Source organism: Malurus melanocephalus, unplaced genomic scaffold (assembly GCF_030028575.1).
Source record: "Malurus melanocephalus ecotype Western Australia unplaced genomic scaffold, MMel_1.1 scaffold_88, whole genome shotgun sequence".
NCBI lineage: Eukaryota > Metazoa > Chordata > Aves > Passeriformes > Maluridae > Malurus > Malurus melanocephalus.
In genome coordinates, this window is record NW_026623320.1 from 1,479,655 (window position 1) to 1,500,247 (window position 20,593).

Genomic DNA, 20,593 nt, shown 5'->3' on the forward strand with positions numbered 1-20,593 from the left:
TGAAACAAAATACTGCTGCCATAACATAGAGGAGGGGCAAAGGTGACAAACAAGAAAAAGGTTTTTAAATTCTGTCTGAAAAACAGGATTTGATCTACCTAATCAAAAGGGACATCACGTCAGCAGTGCTCAGTCAGGGGAAAAAGTCCCTCCAGTACTTGCGCAAAAACCAGCACAAGAACCAGGGACAAGCAAGAAGACATCAAACAGCTGAGGAATAGCTGTGGGGTTGCCTGTTCTAATATCAAAGCAGCAGCCTGGAGCAGGTAATCATTTCACAGAACAGTCTGCTGCTTTCTGTGCTGATGGGCACTTTGGCCTCCAGACAAGAGGCCTCTAGTTTTTGACGAGAACTAACTAAAAATGAAAAAGTTACACCTTTTGTGCATCTTGCTGTGTTTTTCCTTTTAGATTAGAGAAGGTAACACCAGGCAAAGAATATTTAGCTCCTCTCAAGTCTACAATCGTTGAAAAAAAAGATCTACATTTTAAAAAAGGGAAACTAGTCCTAGGAGGTATTTATGTCTGAAATGTCTTAAACTTTTTTCTTCTCAGTGTTCATAAAGTATGTATTTAAGCTAATAGTTTTAAGATGTTCAGAGACCAAGTCTCTTACTGCTAAAAGTTAACTGGTAAGAATTAGAAATTATTCACATCCTGATTAGTTATTTTTAAATAGTTCTTAAACAAAAAAAAAAACAAAAAAAAATAATCAGGCTTTAGTAATTAACCATTTCTGCACCAGTGCCAAGCCAAAGCCTCAGGTATGTGAGATACCCTAAACCCATGATGATGTCAAATAAGGAAAGTTGTTCATTTTCTGAATTGAAACCTGAAGTACAGGGAAGAATCTAGCTGACCAACAGTCCTCTGCAAACTAAAATAATGTTTCTTAAAATCATCTGTTAAACACCTTGTAAAAGAAATCCTTCAACAATCTGGCGTAACAAAGTACAAGTGCTTCTGACTTCTGTCTCCCACACACAGGGCAGCCTTGTGTGCACTCTCACCATGACAGACACCACTCCAGAATGGTAGCACTCAAGCACAGATGTCCTGGSAAAACCTGTGATTGTGGAAACTTGCTGATAGATTGCCTGGAAAATCTCCAACCTCTGTTTAACTGAGGAAATTTCAGTTAATTTCTTGCCTCAAAATTGAGTTCTCTGCCACTCCACTACCTACCATATTCCTCACTTCCTGTGCATCTCTCCTGTCAGAAGCTGATTTCTACCCATTGCTGGAGTCAATTCCATGGCTGTGAAGCACCGGGAAAGAGCTGARCAGGAGAAAAAGTATGCTGTAACCTAACCACAAACTAGTAAGAGGGAMAGGAGCAAAACAGGTTCTTAGAGGGATGCATTCTTGGGTTCACACCATGGGCTAGAAACATTACCAAGTAACATCTCCATAAATCCATATCCTGGGTAAAACATGTAATTATCCATCTGTGTCTGTTCTGGTCATCTTAACAACTTGGTTAGGGCTGATCCCAAAGCCAACTGATAGCATCCTGGAGTACGCAAGCAGGAGTTACTACTTTTGGCTGAATGAGTTGCTTTAAAATTAAACTTTTATCATTGTAGTTTTACAATTTTACTGATGCAGGGTTTGCATAATACAGCAAGTGTGATTGAACAAGTACTTTCCATAATAAATCATGATTAACATCATYAGAGTTTATGTACTGGAATAGATTACACCTGATCACTCTAGTCAAGATTCTTGTAAACAAGAATTCCTTATTGCTTGTAAATGTGTTTGGGTACGTGGGTATATATTGCTAGCTAAAATATAAATTGTATTAGAAGCTCTCATTAGGAAAAGGTAAACAGGTCCCATTCTAATTAAACTTCTACCTTGTAAAAACATCAGAATCCTGTCACCCTCCATGTGACATAAATTTGAAACAAACACTTCAATTAGCTTTCATTTCCATAATTACTGATCTCTGAGAATAGTTTTGCAAAGAGGAAAAAGAATCAACTGACTAGAAAATTATTCACAAAGCACCAGCAGAGTTTGTTTTGTTTTGTTGTTTTTCTGTTTTTTTTTTAATAAAGGCAAATTAAGCAATTAAGGCTCTAATACAAACAATTATGCATTGATTTCTAAAATTTTTTTTCTACAGAATCGTTTTTTATCCTCCACAGCCATTACTTTGATAGCTTTTCAGGGGAAAATTATACCAGTCCRGTCTAAAATGGCCACCTCAGGACAGGAATGCAAGGAGATTTCAAAAATCTTACAGGCTTTTAATCAAAGTGTATAAAATTTTAGTCTAGAAAAATAAGTATGGATTGTATACAGTTACTGTGCTTGGAGACTGGAGAGAACAGTGTGCCACTCAAATGGCACAGGCATACTGAAAAATACAGATGAGAGTATTCCTTAAAACTGTTGGTGTGGGTTTTGTTTCTTGCTTTTTTCCTCACACTTTTAGCCTAAATAGGTGCAAAAGGTATTGTTAGGTGAGAATTYAGTTGCTGGCGAGGGACTGATGAATTGGTGGCTGGAAGCAGCGCACATGTTCCACGGGTGTGCTCTCTCCATCGCCGGACTTCAAATACTTGTCCAAAATAGCAATTATTTCATCATTCAGAATCTGGAATTTGCGAATTCTCTCAACCATTTTTTTCAAAGGCTGCAAACATCAAAAAAACAGACACAGGAATTAGCTTTGGATATGAAGAGCCTTAGCCAGAAAAGCAACAAATGCTGTTACCCCATTTCTCCCAGCAATGTTACAAATGTTTCCCTTGCACTGCTAAGCCAGTGGAAATCCAACATGCATTTTGGTTTTTGACGCCGCTTTGGGTACCAAGAAGCTCAGTTTCAAGCTGGTCATTATTGGAATGAACATACATGAGATGGAAAGCATTAAGAAAATCTCATATATTTGTGACACCAGAATTCTGCTTGACCAGTCTTCAAACTCCAGCCTTAATGCCTTAATCCTTTGTTTCTGAAAATCCTGATGCCCTCATTTTGAGCAATTTATTCTTAAAAAAGKATTGCCACATCTACACTGCATCCGAGTACAAACAATTCTGAGTTGTTGTTGTCGTTATTACTGCAGCCAATACAGATGTTTTCCAACTCACCACATTCTTGATAACCTCATCTTTGCCATCGTGCTTTTGAACTTTCAACAGGTGGTAGCAGAARTCCAACACATCGAAGCGCCGCTGCTGCCCCAAAAGCACGATGATCATACAGCCGGCCCAGTGCAAACCATCCCCAAAGCACTGCCTGAAACAGRAACACAGAGCAGGTTTCACCTACATCTTCACAACACAGTCACAATAAACACTCGGTAATCAGCCACCCCACTAAACAATAAATACATTAGACATTTATCTAGAAAGCAAAAGCTCTGGTATATTGATTATCATTGGAGACACCACAGGCAAATGGATGCTTAACAAAAAAARCAGAACTCCCCTCCTCCTTCAATTTTACATAACTGAATTATTCCAAAAACATTTACTCCCCATTAGACTCCTGTGGCATTACATTTCATTTTCAATGGAAACAATGCTTTCAAAGAAAACAAAGCAGGAATTCAACACCACTCTGCTTCTTTAGGTTGCAGGCATGAAAGGAAGCAAATGTCCTATGCTGTTTTCTAATTGCTCAGTAAAAAGCATGTTACAGCTCAASAGTTTATCAAAATGAGGATATTCTCAAAACCAAGAACAACCAACAGTTCCTGGTTAACTCATGTTAACCATGTTAAGATGGCTAACCCATATTAATCATGTTAAATTCCAAGTGCTCATTCTTGCTGTTAATTCAGAAAAAGAATACTTTTTAAAGATAGATGCACAAGTATTCTGCTATTTTATTTAAGCTGGGTGTCTATAGGGGTATGACCCCTATTGAAAGACAAGTGCTAAGGCGTGCCTGTCACCAGATCATTCATTATACACTGGCAATATTTAAAATAGAGGGTTATTTTCACTAAAGACACAATAGTATCTCTGTGCTGGTGGATTACGAGCCCCTCCCGGTGATGGCAGCACTTTTCCCTGGTTTTGCACTACGCTCTTGCAGCCAGGCACACAACACCTCCGTTCCAGCCCCGCTGCCACCGGCAGGAGGACAAGCCAGGCACTGTTGCCCGGGGGCTGCTGGCAGCTGGCAGTACGTACTCCACAGTGAACTCGTGTGTTCCCACGGGGATGCAGTAGACGAACTGCATGGCGCTCCAGAGGCGATGGAATTCCACGCACTCATCCACGTGCATCACCCCRTTGCTGGGCAGGGGCCCACGCCAGATGGGATCGTCCAGGAAGGAGCGGATCCTCGTCAGGATAACCTCAAACATGGACAGGCCGCAGCAGAGGCGCTCCTTGGTCAGCAGGTCCCCTTCCCTCGCGATTGCTATTTGCTAAAGTGAGAGAAACAAAGTGCAAAATCCTGGCAAAAGCCACTTCACCACAAGATTTCATTTAAAAAAATTAATACAATACATTTTTCAGTTGCATGTGGTTTATTCTAGGAGAAATGYCTTCTGACTTTAAGTGAGGTCAAAGACTGCTAATCTGGGGATCAGATCAGTGGAAAAAAAATCTGAGAAAATTGTAGGAGTCTTTTCTAGCAGACAGWCTTAAAGTGAGTAACACTAACACTAGTCCCGGATTTGTCTCAGTGAAGTTAAAAAAATTCTTTTTGTGAGTGGAGGCAGAAAACAAAATCTAAGCGTTCATCACTCTGCAGTAGGTCCTGCCTGTGCTCTCCTGCACCTCCCTCAGCTGCTGCTGTTAGAGATGAGAACGCTCCAAAGAAAGCACCAACAGGCTCAGACAAAATCCACAGGAGGCTTGTCCCAGCTTATGCCTTCACACATCTGCTGCAGCTCTTGCCTACTGAGCTGCAGCACCTACGATGACAAAAGCAGTCTGAAGTGCTTCAGGGCATTCTGCTCTTACTTTCTACTATTCACATCTCAGCCACTAGTAAACTGCTAAGGTTAGCAGGGGATTAATGTACCCTCATGCTGGGAGAAAGGGGAATAGTGCTGAAGCTGCAAAGGCAGTTCAAGAATGTTCTCKTTGGTCACTGCTTCCAGGAGAGCTCAACTCATATGACAGCTCATTTTCCAAGAGTTTCTAAGTGGCTGACAGAGTGATAAAATGTTTTAATAATATATATACATGTGCACAAGAAAACTGATTGCTTTTGGTGGGATTTGCAGAAGGAGCTCCCAGGCCGGACTTTACACTAGGAGGGTATCACTTGCAAGCATACATACACCAATCAGCATTTTCCCCCAAACATACATACACCAATTAGCATTTTTCCCCCCCACTTCTGCCCCAGTCTCCTATGTTTTAAACTTCCAAGCTTTTACAGCTTTACTAAATTCATGGATCTAAATAAGAATCCTGTTCTGTGAACAAGCTGGATGTGCAGGTTGAAGTTCTGACAGACCTATCAGGACAGGCTTTCTGATGCTCAGAAATTGCTTGAATTGCCTGTGACACAAACGAGAGAGATTACCTGGGGTGTGCCAAGTCTTTCAATGAGAGGAACCAAATGTAGTGAAGCATATTTTGATTCCAGTCTCTTCATTTTAGCGTCAAGTCTTTCACCCTCTGAAAGAAAAAAAATCGAAGAGAAAATTATAAATTGCAATTAACCAAGAGAATTTTTATTTTAACACAATCTTTATCCAGTGAGGAAGAACTATAGGCAATTAAAGTACTAAATAGCTGGTTAATCTTCAATGTACTTTCAAAAAAATACACACATATTTAAAAGTGCTACATTACACATGCAAACAGAAAGAAGGATTTGTAGTAGAATACATCTAATTAAATTCAAGGAACAATATAAGGCTCAGTTATGCTGCAGCTGCTAAGATATTTGACCYCCACTTGTACTAAGACAACTAGGTTGTCTTTAGACATAAAATGTTTGTCTCTAGAAGRTGAGGTAAAATGAGGATGGAAACTTGTGTATAACAAAGCTAAAAAGCAGCTGGCACTCCCTCAATGCTGGCAAGTAGGAAATGTTCTCTAGTGAATGGGAAAATACCATTTACAGTGGTCTGGTTARTTTTATGCAGAGATGTAAGTAGCTACTGTGGGAATGGAAACATTCTCAAAGTTTTGTAGCTGATGAGATTTCTCCAAGCCGAACAAATCAGCTGCTCAGGCAGTGAGAAATGGAAAAGAAGGAGGACAGAGGATAAACAATGAAAGAAGAGAGGGCAAGGGGGAGGGAGAACAACTCACTTTCTGATGATGAAAGATGAGGAAAGCAGATACCATAGGAAGCAATCCTGCAAATATTCACTACTGCATATTTAGTTTAGTGGAAAGGACATGAGAAATCTACAGGGACCACTTACATTCACTTAATTTGCTGACAGACTCCCTGCTCGGTGTGATCAAACCTCACTACACCCCATTGAACTGACAATTCTATAAGCTAAACAGCAGCTTCGAAAAAGCTGYTCTCACCATATGCACAAAGCAGGAWAAACACTGCTCTGGGAAACTATCCTGCTTTTCCCTGTCATGGCATTCCTCCTCTTCCCCTTGTAATTTGCACAGACCATGGCCAGGAAACATTTGTTTTTTCAGCCAGGCAAAGAGGCCTGGGTCTGATACCTCTGTCCTGTAATTGTCAGTGCTGTGGTAAAGGGTGGCTGGGGGTGGTTACTGAAACCGCAGCAGCAGGCAGGGAAAGGGGAAGGGGAAAGCGTTACCCAAGGAAGGTATTTTCACTTTGCCGATACCTTTGACGTGAACCCTGGGCAGGATGTTTTGGAACGGTGCTGCGTGCAACAGGTCACACACTTCCTCTAGAGACTGGAACAAAAAGAAAACGACAGGCATTTAGGACAGAAGCAACAATCCCCGAACCACACCAGACCCCCACAACGGGATTCCAAACACAGGGCGATGCCACCCAGAAACACCAGAGGGCAGCCGGGCCCYGTCACCACCGCAGGCTCCGAGCCCTGCCTCTCCCCATGGATCACTCCCAAACACCACTTCATTTCACCAGGTTACTCKGAGCTCATAAATAAACTCCAGCAACTCCCCTCCCACCCTCAGCTGGCAGTTGATAAAGGACAGGGTATTTATTTAATAAACTAATGCAGAATGAGTAATTTCGRTGGGAAAGCGGCAGACTGTTCCTGCACAGACAAACAGGGGAAGAAGATGACTCACTGCATGGTTATTTTTACCAGAGCCACAGCCCATTATCCTAATGGGAGCTTRTCGTGGTGGGAGCATCTCCCTGCCAGGCAGGCTGAGGCATATGACAGCAGCYGTGAACCACGTCTTAGGAAGTTTTTTGCATCTTTAGGGTCAGGGGAAAGGAAGACAGATGTCTCCTGTTTCTTGGCTACTGTGCACACATGCAGAGAAAATGCAGAGATGCATGAAGCAGATGCATGACTTTGCTGAGACCCTCTCCTCATTTTTGAAGCAGAGGCCCTACTTATTTGTAATCCCTCAACACTAATATTAGCAAAGTTGTTCATCACCCATACTCCTAGCAAGGCCACGGTGCCGGGGCTCATGTGCCTTTTCCAGGCCTAATTCCTTGATGTCAACCAGAGAATTGCATGTGTTAGGCAGCCAGGATGAATAAGACCCACCCACTATCAAAGATATATTTCAGAATTACACTTTGCTCTGCACTGAAGTCTAGATTTTTATGATGGATGACTACAATAGAAAAATACTGAAATGTATGACAGGACACTGGGGCTTGACTGAGGACAAAAGCAGTGAGCACGGGTGTGTGACTAGAAAGGGTAACTTCAACAGTGTCCTAAAGAAGGTACCTCCATGCTGGTATCACTCTGGTTCACCCTCAGTCCTCCCAGGAGGGAGGGAGGGCCCTCATCTGCCTGGCCTTTCACCTCGTACCTGCTCAGCCTGAATCCAAAGCAATCCAGTTTCTCCTTCTGTTTCAGCTCTGCCATTGCTGACTACAGGTTTGCTGCTTGTCACCCAGCCCTTCAATTACTCTACCCCATGAGGGAGGGATCTTTTAACACATGAGCAGGAACTCTGAGGAATAGCATGTTACCTTATCTAACACCAACAGCTTARATACACCCTAGAGAAGGAGCCTTCCGTGAGGATTTATTTTAGTCCAACAGCAGGCCCCCAGCCAGCTTGCTGAGGAAATGACGTGGCTGGTTTGCAGTCAGCAAAGATCTCTGAGTGTCACCCAACCTCAGCAGCACTGGGAGCTTGCACAGCCTGGGTAGGGTGCCTGCACACACTCCCCAACCAAGATTCAACAGCACCATGAAGGTAAAGGAAGGGAAGCCAGCACACCTATTGCTGTTCTCATCCATTACCAATGCCCACCTTTCCTCTGTAAGCACCCAAAAGCAGTGAAAACAAAGAAATTRCAGGTCGGGCCATCTTGTTTGAACAGCAAATAGTAATAATGTGGAAGAAGGGTGAGAAAAGAAAACTGTAGGTGGAGGTAAAGATCAAGCAGTGGGCAGGTTTGCATAGTGTAAGGTAGACTCTAGATGTATCAGAAGCAGCTGAAAGACTGACGTTTCACAGCTTCGTTCAAGCTAGGACTGATGAATGAATTCCTGCACCACTGTCAGTCATCCAAGCAACAAGGAGGATAGGCAAGGATGGCCATGCTAACTTTGTGATGTTTCAGACCTCGACAGGAGTGACATGCAGGAAAGGAATACAGTGGWACCAGACACACAACTCACTGACATAGAGTGGCCACACTGTGMCTGGCTAGAGGAGTGCTGTGTGTGATTATAATTTATGATGAGGGTCCCAATGCCACATCCTCAGGTACCACATGAGAGGCAACATCTCTCACCCAGCAAAGCCAGGCGTCACCGTATCCAACGGGCATGAAAGCCCTGCAAGAGATGAGAGCAGGGGACTGCTTCTACCCATCTGCCCATCAGTAACAGCAAACTCACAGATTTCAACCTTGTTATTGATGACGTTAGTAACAAAAATATGAGAGTACATTCTGAGAGACAGATGGATTTCAAACTAGCACAGCAGGCACCTACCAGACTCTGTTCAATGAGAAGGCAAAACAGGACAGCATTTCCCACTTCCCGCAAATTCTGGAAGCACACAGTCTTCAATTCTGCATATTCAACAATGTCTTTCAACTGATGGTGAAAAAACTCCAAGATACCTGAAATCAGAGGAGAAGTGAAAAAAAATACTCAGGAGCCAGAACAAAATCTAGTGACRACCACACAGGCATACTTGTTACCTCGGGAAAGCAGACAAAAGATCCTGATTGTATGAATAAGAGTCATATGAACCAGGACTAATTTTAATTTCTGCTTCAAAAGGCTTCTGATTTTCTAATCAATTTGTCTGTTCTAAGGTTGCAGAAATGTGCATCCATACACTGTTTGAGAGTACAAATAACAGAGGATGCAGGTTGAGCATTCCCTCTCTATGTATCAGTATGTGAGATTTTATCTCCAGATGTGCAGCCCAGAGGAAACTGAAAGGAGCAGCATTTAAATGCATTAAAACTCAGAGGTTATGAAGTGTTAAGCCAGTGCACTGACSTTTTTAACTGGACAAATCATGCAAAATGTAGTGCCTAACTTTTCACTCCTAGAAAGGGAGGTAAGAAAAAAATATCCAGGAGCAGGAAGAGAGACTAGAGCTCTCATCTGCTGTAAGTCCTGTTCCAGCCACTGTTCCCCAACCTGCTGCACCACCTGACACACCTCAATCCACAGCTGCTATTTTCATGGATRACAGAGCCAGCAAGGAGCAGAGAGCTAAGACACAGGGAACAGAAGTAGTGTCAGGCTATGAATCTGACAGTGCCATGGGGTCAGAGATGATCTGTGACCTCTCATAGCAGAGATCACAAGTCAAGCTCTGTTGGCAAGAGTGCACCAGATCCTGCTGACAAGCACAACCAGAACGCAGCTTCTGTCAAAGTTTTGCCAAAAGCTGTTAAAAACCAGCTAAAATTATGATTTTCAAACCCACAGAGTTAACATAAGCATATGTCTTTTCCATCAAACCTCTGCTAAACAACGGTGATGCATCACACGCTGATGGACTTCCAGCTCCTGGCCCTCCAGTCTCAGAGAAGCTGTGCAGCCCCCTGAGTAGAGACAAGCCCAGGAAACCACAGGCTCAGCACATCTGCAGAGCCCCAGTCTGGTTATCTTTCAGAGGTCAAAGCCATGTGCAGGATGGGAGAGGAAGAACAGAGAACTTCAGTAGGTCAGAAAGGCTCTTCAGCTTTTCACAAGTTAATTTTTATCAGCATTTCTCAATCTTTCTGCACAAGCCTGGCCCTTCTAAAAAGCCACCAAAACCCTTGACTGAGAAGAAAATGCATCATTCAAAACTTTCAAACTGCACACTGCACATGGCAGTTCATTTCCATAACAGTGAATTAAGCCAGATAAATCTCCACTCAATTGCATTTAAAGCAATTGAGAGGAGACAGAAAAGAGAAAGCAGATGTCATTCAGCACCTTCCCTTGAGTTCCCTTGATGAACACTTCCCATGCAGGAGATGGTACTTGGGTATCTACCCAGTAACACAATGGCTGGGGAGAGCACACAAACATGAAATACAGCCTGCAGCGTATCCATTCCAAGGAAAACCCTCAAATTCAGCAGAGGAACTTGAAAACACAGTGAAGGAGAGAATTACGTAGCTAACCCACACAATTCTACAGAAAGTTTCATATCACTAAAATTAGTAACACACAACATCAGAAAAGTGCACAATGAGGGGGTGTAGGGCTGGCTCTGTTACATCTCAAAGAAATGTTTGTCAATAGAAAATTAACAGTAAATGAGTGCTCCCACAAGCATTCAGTGGAGGTGAATTTCAGACCTAACTTTAGTATGTTGGTGACTTGAGAGAAAAACAAAACGGAAAAACTGATGGAGAAGGGTTAGGCATAGTGAGTGCTTGCTGAGCTTAATTTATACAAAGGTAACACATTGATAASTAGCTAAAAAGCAAACAATGCCAGCACATCACCARTTCCCTCCTCCCCACAATATGGGGRCTGTGGAATAGAAGAGCTCTGGGARAGGSTGYCAGTRTTCATTGAATGCCAGGCCAGTCACAATCCCCAGGTGTTTGAGGAGAGGGAACACTTGTGTTTATCATTCAAACACACCTGCCCACCACAGCAGTGGGATGCTGCAGTGCTGAATACTGGGACTCCCATTGTAGAGATGAGACTGAAAAGGCTGAAAATGTTTTCCCCAGTAGTTTTTGATGCTGGGAAGAAAACACAAAGTTAGGGAAGTGAAAACAGCTTTATCACAAACCTACAGTGTTTTAGTTACACATCCTAGTATTTCTTTTGTGTTTCTTGATGAAATTATTTCCGTGACTAAAAAGAAAGATCTTCTAAGGATGAACTGCTAKAAGTCAAATACTTTCCTCATTCCAAGACCTTCTGCAAACAAAAGTCKATTGTGTTATCCTGGACTTAAGCCTGTGCCATAGAGGAAATCAAACCAGAATATCTGCCAATGTTTCTAGTCTTAGTATCTGTGCCACACACACAGAGATTGACAGTGAACCAACAGAAGACCACCTGAAACACAACGAGGAGCTGTAGATTTTTCCACAGGGTCACCATGGAGAGAAAGCACTATCTGAGCAAACAAGATATTGAGGACATGTATGGCCACAGGAACACTCATCCTTCAGCTTGAAAGGTGAATGGGGAGCAGTGTGGTGAGAAACAGCTGAGCAGAACAGCAAGGAWGATTCTGCTGCTGCAACATGGAAACAACCATGGGTCATGACAGGGAGGGAAAAGAGCAGCGTTTTCAGACTGCACTCAATCCCCTACCCCRCCTGTGGATTTTGCAGGGAGTTTCAGAAAAAAGGCTGACATCTGGAAAGATGACAAATATTTTTTCATGAGCAGCAAAACCCTGAAAATAACCCATGTCACCTAAAGCAAATATAAAGGAGTGGGATGGCAATAGAGAAATCAGGAGCTGCACAGCGAACTGTGACCAGAAACAAGAAACTCATACTGAAAGTGTGACTGAAACCAAAGCAAGACATTAAGTACAACCAAAGCAGCAGAACAGTAGGAGTCAAAGAGGCCCGAGGTTCATACCATGAGAATTACTTTTTGTCTTTTACATTCACTCACAGTACAGGTGACAGAGATCCTCTCAAAGTCTGTAACAAAGTTCCTTATTTCTTCACTCAAAGTCTCCATATACAGATAGATGAATATGCACACCCACACACATTCATGAACAAATCGTGACATTATTTTGAAATCTGACAGCCAGTATTTAGCGTGCAGGWGTTCCAAATGCTGCCATTATCAGTGTACTTCTTCCCTTTAGATCAAGAGCTTCATCTATCAGCAAAACAGMTGAAAGTTTACAGAGCTACACAGGCTATTTCTGATGAAAGCACAATCTGCTCCTCAGTGGAGTCCTGTGGCAAAAGTACATCATCATGCTTTCATTAATGTTTGAGCAATGGCATTCCAAATTATGTTTCTGTGCACAGCACACAGAAATGTATTTTTATTAAAAGCTATGAATGTTTACTGAAGCCCTGGAAAAAGAACAAGTGTCTTAGGAAAGTTAATTTCACTTAATTGCCTGCAACTGTCCTTCTTCCTCTAATTTTGTTTGTGGGTGCAATTCATAAGTTACTGAATTAGTTATATATACACAGGATTTTGCAAGGTAAATGAATAAAGGTTTTTTGCTCCTCCTCTCCAAGAAAGCAGTTTTAATTCAATCCCTCTATTCCTGCATATGGGATGACATTAGGTGTCATAATACTTGATCTTATAATCCCAGTTTCTGATTTACACAGATCCCAACAGAAGCAAAGACTGTTGATATAAAATAGACCCAGTAAAGTACAGAAGATTAGTAAAGGATTAGGTTTCCTCTCTGCTTCCAAAATCCTATCTCAACAGCACTCAAACAGCAGATGCCAAGTTTCAGCTGTGCAGTCTGTACACTGATTAATTTAGGAAGTCAGAGCAAATCAACACATGCAATGCAAAGCTGGTTGGATTCCTTAACTTTGGTCACCTTTCATTTCTATATTCACACCTACAAACTGAAATCAAACATAGTCCAGGGCTTGCAACAATTCTGGTAYCTAAAAGATTAGGACAAAAATAAGCTGTTAATTCTAGAACTGAATTTCTGACTATGAACAAACACAATCTTGCATATAATTCTTGGTCTAGTTGTGTTTTGGATTGTTTTCTGCAAAGAACTGACTTGACTACTRTCAAATAAAATCTACTAATCTGCAACAGAAATGCTGCTCCCAAGAATCTGGGTGCTATAATGACCTTCAGTTTATGTTCACTTTCATACAGACCTTCAAGTGCTGGCTCCAAATACTTCTTGGCTCACAAGAGACATCATTAACTCTGCACATCAACATTCCTGCCATTCCCTTCAACAGAAATACTCACCAGGTTTAAGCATATACATGTATCCAGGAACTATGGMCATGGAATTTGTGCACTATGTTTATTTTGCTAGAAAGAAATATTCCACTGTTCTGCGTATCTAATGAATTCTTAATGCCCTTTTGAAATCATCAGGGTGGTCTGGGTTTGCCCTAAATTCTTTTAAATACTCTGTGATGCCCTCCCAAATCTTTCTCCACTGGACAGGTTTCAGGAAGACCTCTGAATACGTTTCCTTCATCCAATGCAGACTTAGGCCATTGTGCCCCCACTTAACTTATTCTSCTCCTTATCCGAGTTGGATCAAACACCTGGGACAACAGGCAGAATTACAAACCCTTCTGCTGCACCCCAAGTGATGCTCCCCTCATAGCTCCAGYCACTGCTGCCCTTCCCCATGCTTCCCAGCCCAGGCTTGTTCCAGTTCCTACTGGACTCTGACCTCAAATATTCCACTCCCCTCAAAGAAGGGGTGGAAGAGTGTTTTTTTGCTGGGTTGGTGTGCAGAAACAGCTTCCAAGGTGTGTCCAGCAACACAATCAGCCCAAGGAGAGATGGGAACACAGCAGCCAGTGGCACAGGGCTTTGTGGGGCTTCTCCAGACTGTTGTGCCAACACGTGGGATTTCAAGAGGTCATGGCCTGGGGCAACAAGTGCTTTGTCCTTCACCAGCTTTGAGTGTTCTGTTTCTTTGGTTTGGTTTTGTTGTTTGTTTGTTTGGGTTTTTTTAAGAAGAAACACGGAAATGCTATACTCAGAAAGAAATACACAATTTGKTTACTTTCTCATGAAGTTTGTATCTTGCTATGGCCACTGATTTTTAAAAAAAAAATTCTTTTGGAAGGATGGTGTACCTGTGACAAAAGCCTCATCTCACAGCAAAGCTGACAAACTACTTTCCTCATGGTATTCAGTGACACTTCAGAGTGGCAGGATACTCATTCATCATCAAAAGCAGGAATGCCATGTTCAAATACTCAAAAACCAGCAGAAGAAAATGTTACCTCCAAGATGAAATTTCAAGCCTAAACTCTTACAAGGCAAATATTCCTTTAAGAGCTTTCGCAACTTTAAAAGGTCCCTATAAAAATCCTTATGCTTAATGTATTTTTAGACAAATATTTTTATGACTACAAGACGAACAAGTTCCCCACTGCTTTAGATGGTTCCTATGGAAACAAACCCATTGGCAAAGAGGAGTCCTGAACAACTCTGATGCCAGTGTCTGTACCCTGCTCCTTTTAGCAGCAATAAATCACCCTTTTGAAATCCGTAAGTCTAGAAGGCTGATTATGCAGAACTCAAGGAACTGCAATCAGAAGAGTCCAAACAAAGCTTTCCAAATGAAAAGTCCAAAGAGTAGGAAAGAGCTAGAGGCTTATGTACTGAGCATGCTTAAACCCCTTTGCATGTGGAGAATGGACTCAGGAAATTAATTCTGAATTAATATGTGCCTGTTATCAAGATACATGAGAATCTACATAGTTCATCTAAAGACTGAAATCAGTTTTGATCTGTAGGCTGTGCAGTTATTAAATGATTTGTTATGAAAGAACAGAAGCATCACACAGACATACCCCACAGCACTCAGGCTTACTACAACARCTAATAACTTCTGAGGAAGCTTTTGGAGGCAGAGGAGGGAACAGACAGCAGTTGGTGTGTATTGGCTAGCATTTTCTGTGTGGCAAAACACATAAACAAGGTGTGGTAAAGACTGCTGAAGAGGAGGATTTAGCACAGGAAGGAGAGGACAGTGACTCAAATGAAACATGCTTTGAGCTGCCCTTCTACAGTCTGGCAGTTCCTCTCCAGATGAAGGCTGAAGTCTACAGCACATCCTCAGCACAGAGAACATTTTCCTTTATCRGCCAGTGCTGCTCCAAGGGCCGACAGCTCCATGATGGGGAGGTGTTAGAGAGCACAGGGCAATTCTGATGTGATGTGAGCGATGGAGGTGTCCTGAGCTTCCACAAACCTCTCCTGTCTGGCAGYTTGTAAAGGAAAGGAAAAGATGGCATGACAGTGCTATAAACACTGTCCCTGCCATTTCTTGGAACAGACTCTCCAGGGGATTATTATGTGTCCACTGCTAGAAATAGTTCAGAACAAGAAAACTACGYGTGTTGAGAAAAAAACCTGACAGCAACGGGGAAGTAGAGGAGCAGAGAATCAGGTGAGGCCTTCAGATGCAGTCCAATTTTAGTTGCTATGACATTTCATCATAAAACCAAGAGTTGCTTTGATTTCTTGGTACAGTAGCACCTAAACATATGGCATTTCTTTTGGAAGGGTAAATATGAGGTCAAAATAATTTGTTACTGTTGAATTTGTTACTATTGAAGTTCTGCCTTTCCTATAGGATGGATTGTCTTTTGACCTTWAGAGAAAGGTTTCTCCTAAAAGCCCTGGGCATCTCCTTTCTCCTAAATATTTAGCCTTTACAGGTGAGGATTTCTGGCAAGCTTCCTAATGTCACCTGTAGCATCACAGATCCTGGTGATGCATAATCTATATTTGAGAATACCTGCTGCTTTTGCGGTCAGACCTTAATGAATGGCTGAAAGCCTCAGATAGATTATTTTTATACTCCTAACTACCATGATTCATCCATTCTATGCTCCAGGGAGAAAAACAGGAAGGAAATAGTAAGACCTCGATTTCGTTTAACATTGGTAATGAACGTCAAGCAAGCTGTGGGAAGCAGAAAAAAACCAACCTCATTCCAGTTGGAGTGGCATTTAATAAAACTAAGTGACTCTGGAAAAATAAACTCAGGAGGTGGGTGGCACATGGAAGGACTAATTTGTGTTAATTAGAAGTTGTGGAGGAGGAATATTTTGAAGGGGGAAGCAGATTCGGAATTTCAGTGAACAATGTGATAAATACTAATTAGCCAATTATTTCTCCATAGTGGCAAGCAGCTTTCAACGCCATTTCTTCTTCTGCAACTGTCACGCCTCCTGTTGAGAGGCTAAGATGCACCCCACACAAGCCTCAGACATAACTATTCTGGCAGGACCAGCTTGCCTCCCAGCACTATCACTTCTTTTATCTTGCATTTGGTGAGGGCAAAGGAAAAGGGAACAGGGGCTGTTCCAGAGAATTGGGTTATCTAAATTAGATGTTTAAACAGAAAAAATGGGAGAGGCTAACCTGCTGAGCAAAAAGCTCAACAGCCTTAWGAGAAAGACTAGAAATAGAAACTATTGTGGACATCCCAGCTCAAGATCAATTATGTCWTAAGGCTGTCTCTATACAGATTGTTATCTTTTTGCCCAACATACAAACGTCYTAAAACTTTATTAAGTACTTTCAGAAAGCACAGCATCCAGTAATTCTTGTTATGGGGAAAAAACAAAATAAAAAACCAAAGCCAGACTAAACACTGATTATCAGGAGAGAAAGGAGGGAGGGAAAGACAGAGATATACAAAATTCAGAAGACAGTGGTTAGCATCATCTTATTAAGGCTGCAAAGGTAATATCAAACACCAACTGACCTGGAGAACCATACTCATGTCTTGGTAACCTACAGATCTTAGGCATCACTTCCATTAGGGTCTTGACATATTGAAGAATGGTCCCTTGTAACTGTGAGAAAACAGATGTGTGTAAACATGTCAGTGTTGTAGAACTAGRAAACTTTACAACAAATTGCATTCAAACTATACATGAACTGAAACAGCTCTAAAAATCTTGCATTTAATTCTGACAGTCACCATCTTTAAAAAGGCAACTTCTTCAAATTAAAAGAACTGCACTTTCCTTCATGTGGCATTAGCCACCTTTGCTGCAAGAGGAGTGGCACAACAGCTAAGGCCAGGAAGGTACAAAAGAGGAAAACATGGYTTTATCCTACAGAGCCTTTACTGTCTAACTAACATTTAAGGTTTTGGTAAAAGAGTTTCATTTGAATACTTTCAAAACCATTCAAAAAGCATTTGAATGCTTTCAAAAGCAACATGAGAAAAAAACTTTATGATTAAGTATGGCTGTAACTGCCCCAACTGGTTCTTCTGGTCACAGCAGTTGAGACAGTTCCAGCCTCCAGTCACAGCCTGTCTTCCTATCACACCTCTTATCYGTCCCCTTACACCTGAGCAGGCATTGGCAGGATACCCTCCCCCAAGCCCTTCAACCTTCTTCATAAATGACCAAGTGTTCAATGCCACCTTTAATGAATTGACACAACTTACTACTAAGTTAAAAAAAAAACAAACTCATAAAACACAACAAACCAATGCTTGATGCTCAAACCCTGAAAAATATACATATTTTCCTCTTTCTCTGAACATTAAACTACAGCACCACTTCAAGCAGGAKTCACCCTTTCTAGAACACCAAAAATGTACTTCAAACATTGTGGGAATTACTGTAAACAAACTGCCAAATGTGTCAAGTGCCTGCAGTATGATTACGAATACCACAGCTTCCCTAGTACACTTGGATTATTTTGGCAGCATGCTCCTACAAGCAACAGGGAGGAAAATATAATTTCTTTGGCTTAAATTAACTGCAATGCATAATGGCTGTATATATAGATTTTAATAGCATTGCAAACAGCCAGCGCCTCAATTCCTCCCAGTTACAAAAAAGGCCCTTTCCAATACAGGATACCCAGGCTGTATGGATAATGTCTTCAAAACTGGCCTGAGCAGAATTGCTAACCAAGCACAGAGGTTAAAYTCTCCTGTTGTTAAGGAGTCATCTATCAATGATGTCATTAATGATAGCCCTGAAATTAGGTGCAGGCAGAAAGCACACCACAGCTATTCTCAAAAAACATCAAGGAAGTGAATGTACAGTATGGTCTTGAAGCTGCAATCAATCAGTTTGAAACATTCATAGTTTTCCAGAGCCTGCCTGGGCCCTAAAAAACTAAATTAATCTCCAATGAAGAACCCAAAGTTTTCAAAACACTGCTCAGGACATGAAGGCACTTCTTGTATTGCTCACACAAGACACCGAATACTGTCAAACACAGCTTTTATTGAACTTCAATGGAAGTAATTTTAATTTTTTCTATCCAGGATCTCACTTTCACTTTGTTTTCCTTGAGGCATTTCCTATTATAAATCATCTAGACTAGCAGAAAAATAAAGACAATTAGCATACCAGGCTCTTGACAACTTTCAGCAACTCCTCCATCACCACAGCAATGCCCTGATATCCAAGAAGTCTACAGATGACTTTAAAGTGAGGGGGACCAACAAAATTCCTGTAGTTGCTGTAAATACTGGAATATGCCAAATTCAATGCCTAAAACAAGAAAACAGATATGATTAATGAAAAYGTCATGTGCCTGTATCTCAATATCAATGTCATTTACAGGGCAATTAAAAGCACATTAAAGCTGAAATAACTGTAGCCAACTGTCTCAGAAGGAAGTTTAAATACAAAGTTTCACTTTTGTAAGACAGGAACCAAAGTCTATTAGCCTGACAAATTTGTGAACACTTTTTTTTTCAACCAGACATCTTCCATTGATCATTTATATAGCCATAAGCGCTTTCTCTTTTGTACTTTTCTTTTCATACAAGCATAAAAGGGTAAAAGTAATCAGTGTCATGTCCAGATCCCTGAATTTAAAGCACAGCTGCTACTTCTGCATCTTTCATTTTATGCGCAAAACATCTTGAAAGAAATTACTTCAACTTTCTGTTCATAATAGGTGTTTTAAATCTGTGAGTACTCAACTACAAAAAAGGTCTTCTGCAGTTACTGCTCTCTGCAGCTCATTAATAAGGATCTTTCTTTTTCATACCCCTTTGCTGCACACAAGATCAAAGCAAATCTAAGTCTGGGATTTAACCTCTTGGAAATTCTACAAGACTTGTGTGAATGGGACCAGGTGCTTTGCCACATGAATGTTTATTTCTATCAAGGTGGACACAGCAGTGCAGACTGATGTGATGTGGGGGTTTACTGAAGCTGCAGATTAGAGAGGTGTTGGCTTACTTAGCATGCTCCATTTCTGCAAGTGGGTTGTTCTCCTAACACCCTGAAATTTAATTTAAAGCAGGAATCTTGGCCACCTTTCTTACAGAAGGGGCTGTTGTGTTTCCTTTAATTTTTTGTAGGTTTATTCCCTCTAATACACACATGGAAAACAGCACACTATTAAACTTTCAACTTCACACACAGATGAAACAGAAAATTTTCCAGGAAGAACATTCTCTTCAATGCAGATCCTGCCCTAATTACCCATGCAAGTCAACACCAGACACTGAAATACATGGCATTAAACTACTAGGAATTCATGTCACAAAATTCTACCAAGCTCTTGGAGGATATTATTCTCACAAAAGGATTTAAAAACAATCTTTAAAAGCAATCAGGATAGAAAGTGCACATTTTTAATTTACGTTGTATAGCTTTATATACACACCAGTTTCCAACTGAGGTCTTAGAAATTTAAAAAATGTATTCTAGATGAAAACTAAAGTAGACACTTGGGTAACTATTAGAATYCTAGCACATAACAGTCCTGCTGTTACATCAGAGCTGGCTAAAAGGCCAAACTGCAAATGTGTCCCAGCAGGGGACAGCCTAAAGCTCTATCCCTCTTAGTACAACCTGTGCATTTTCATAGCTCTCCACATACAGAAATGGGGTCTGGGGCAAACACAGCAGAGAGAACTACTAAAACCTTATGAACATATGTGCAGATGATTGTCCTAAATACTAAGGATTTATACAATTGCCCCTAAAAGATGGGATTTCTTTTTTTGCTTTTTGATGTTTTCAATTAGGTAGGTCTTCAGAGCAAACATGCCAGAACAATCTATTTCAGTACAGCACAAGCAGAATTTTACTTTAGTAGGTTAAAGCTTTTTACTGCCTTAAAGGTTAAGGGGAGGGAACCTCTCTTCACACAGCAGAAATCTGCCATAGAAAACAAAGCCTGAAAAACACRATTTCAGTATTTTAATAACTTGCTAATAATAAGAAGAAGAAGAATAAGCCAGCCAATCTAAAAATACATCTTTCTTACACGTAGACCTCATGGGGAAGTCCCTAAAATTTACAGCCCACCTGTAACACTGGATTAGTGGATCTTTCTAAACTGTGACAAGGGATTTGGAAAACACCATTACACACCAACAGCACTTCCCACCCAATAAGGCACAAAAGCATAAAATCC

The 20,593-nt window shown here is 41.3% G+C and overlaps 1 protein-coding gene across 2 annotated transcripts in view; it reads right to left on the reverse strand.

Annotated features, from left to right (window-relative positions):
• Positions 1–721: 721 nt before the first annotated feature.
• Positions 722–20,593, reverse strand: part of CYFIP1 (cytoplasmic FMR1 interacting protein 1) — a 74,180-nt gene continuing 54,308 nt past the window's right edge. Inside the window, 8 exon segments of one of the 2 annotated variants that reach the window (XM_057368098.1) lie at positions 722–2,644; positions 3,105–3,252; positions 4,155–4,393; positions 5,506–5,600; positions 6,749–6,821; positions 9,035–9,165; positions 16,950–17,040; positions 18,565–18,708. In XM_057368098.1, coding sequence (XP_057224081.1) covers positions 2,468–2,644; positions 3,105–3,252; positions 4,155–4,393; positions 5,506–5,600; positions 6,749–6,821; positions 9,035–9,165; positions 16,950–17,040; positions 18,565–18,708 — 1,098 coding nt within the window. In that variant the 3' untranslated portion in view covers positions 722–2,467. 2 annotated transcript variants of the gene reach the window in all.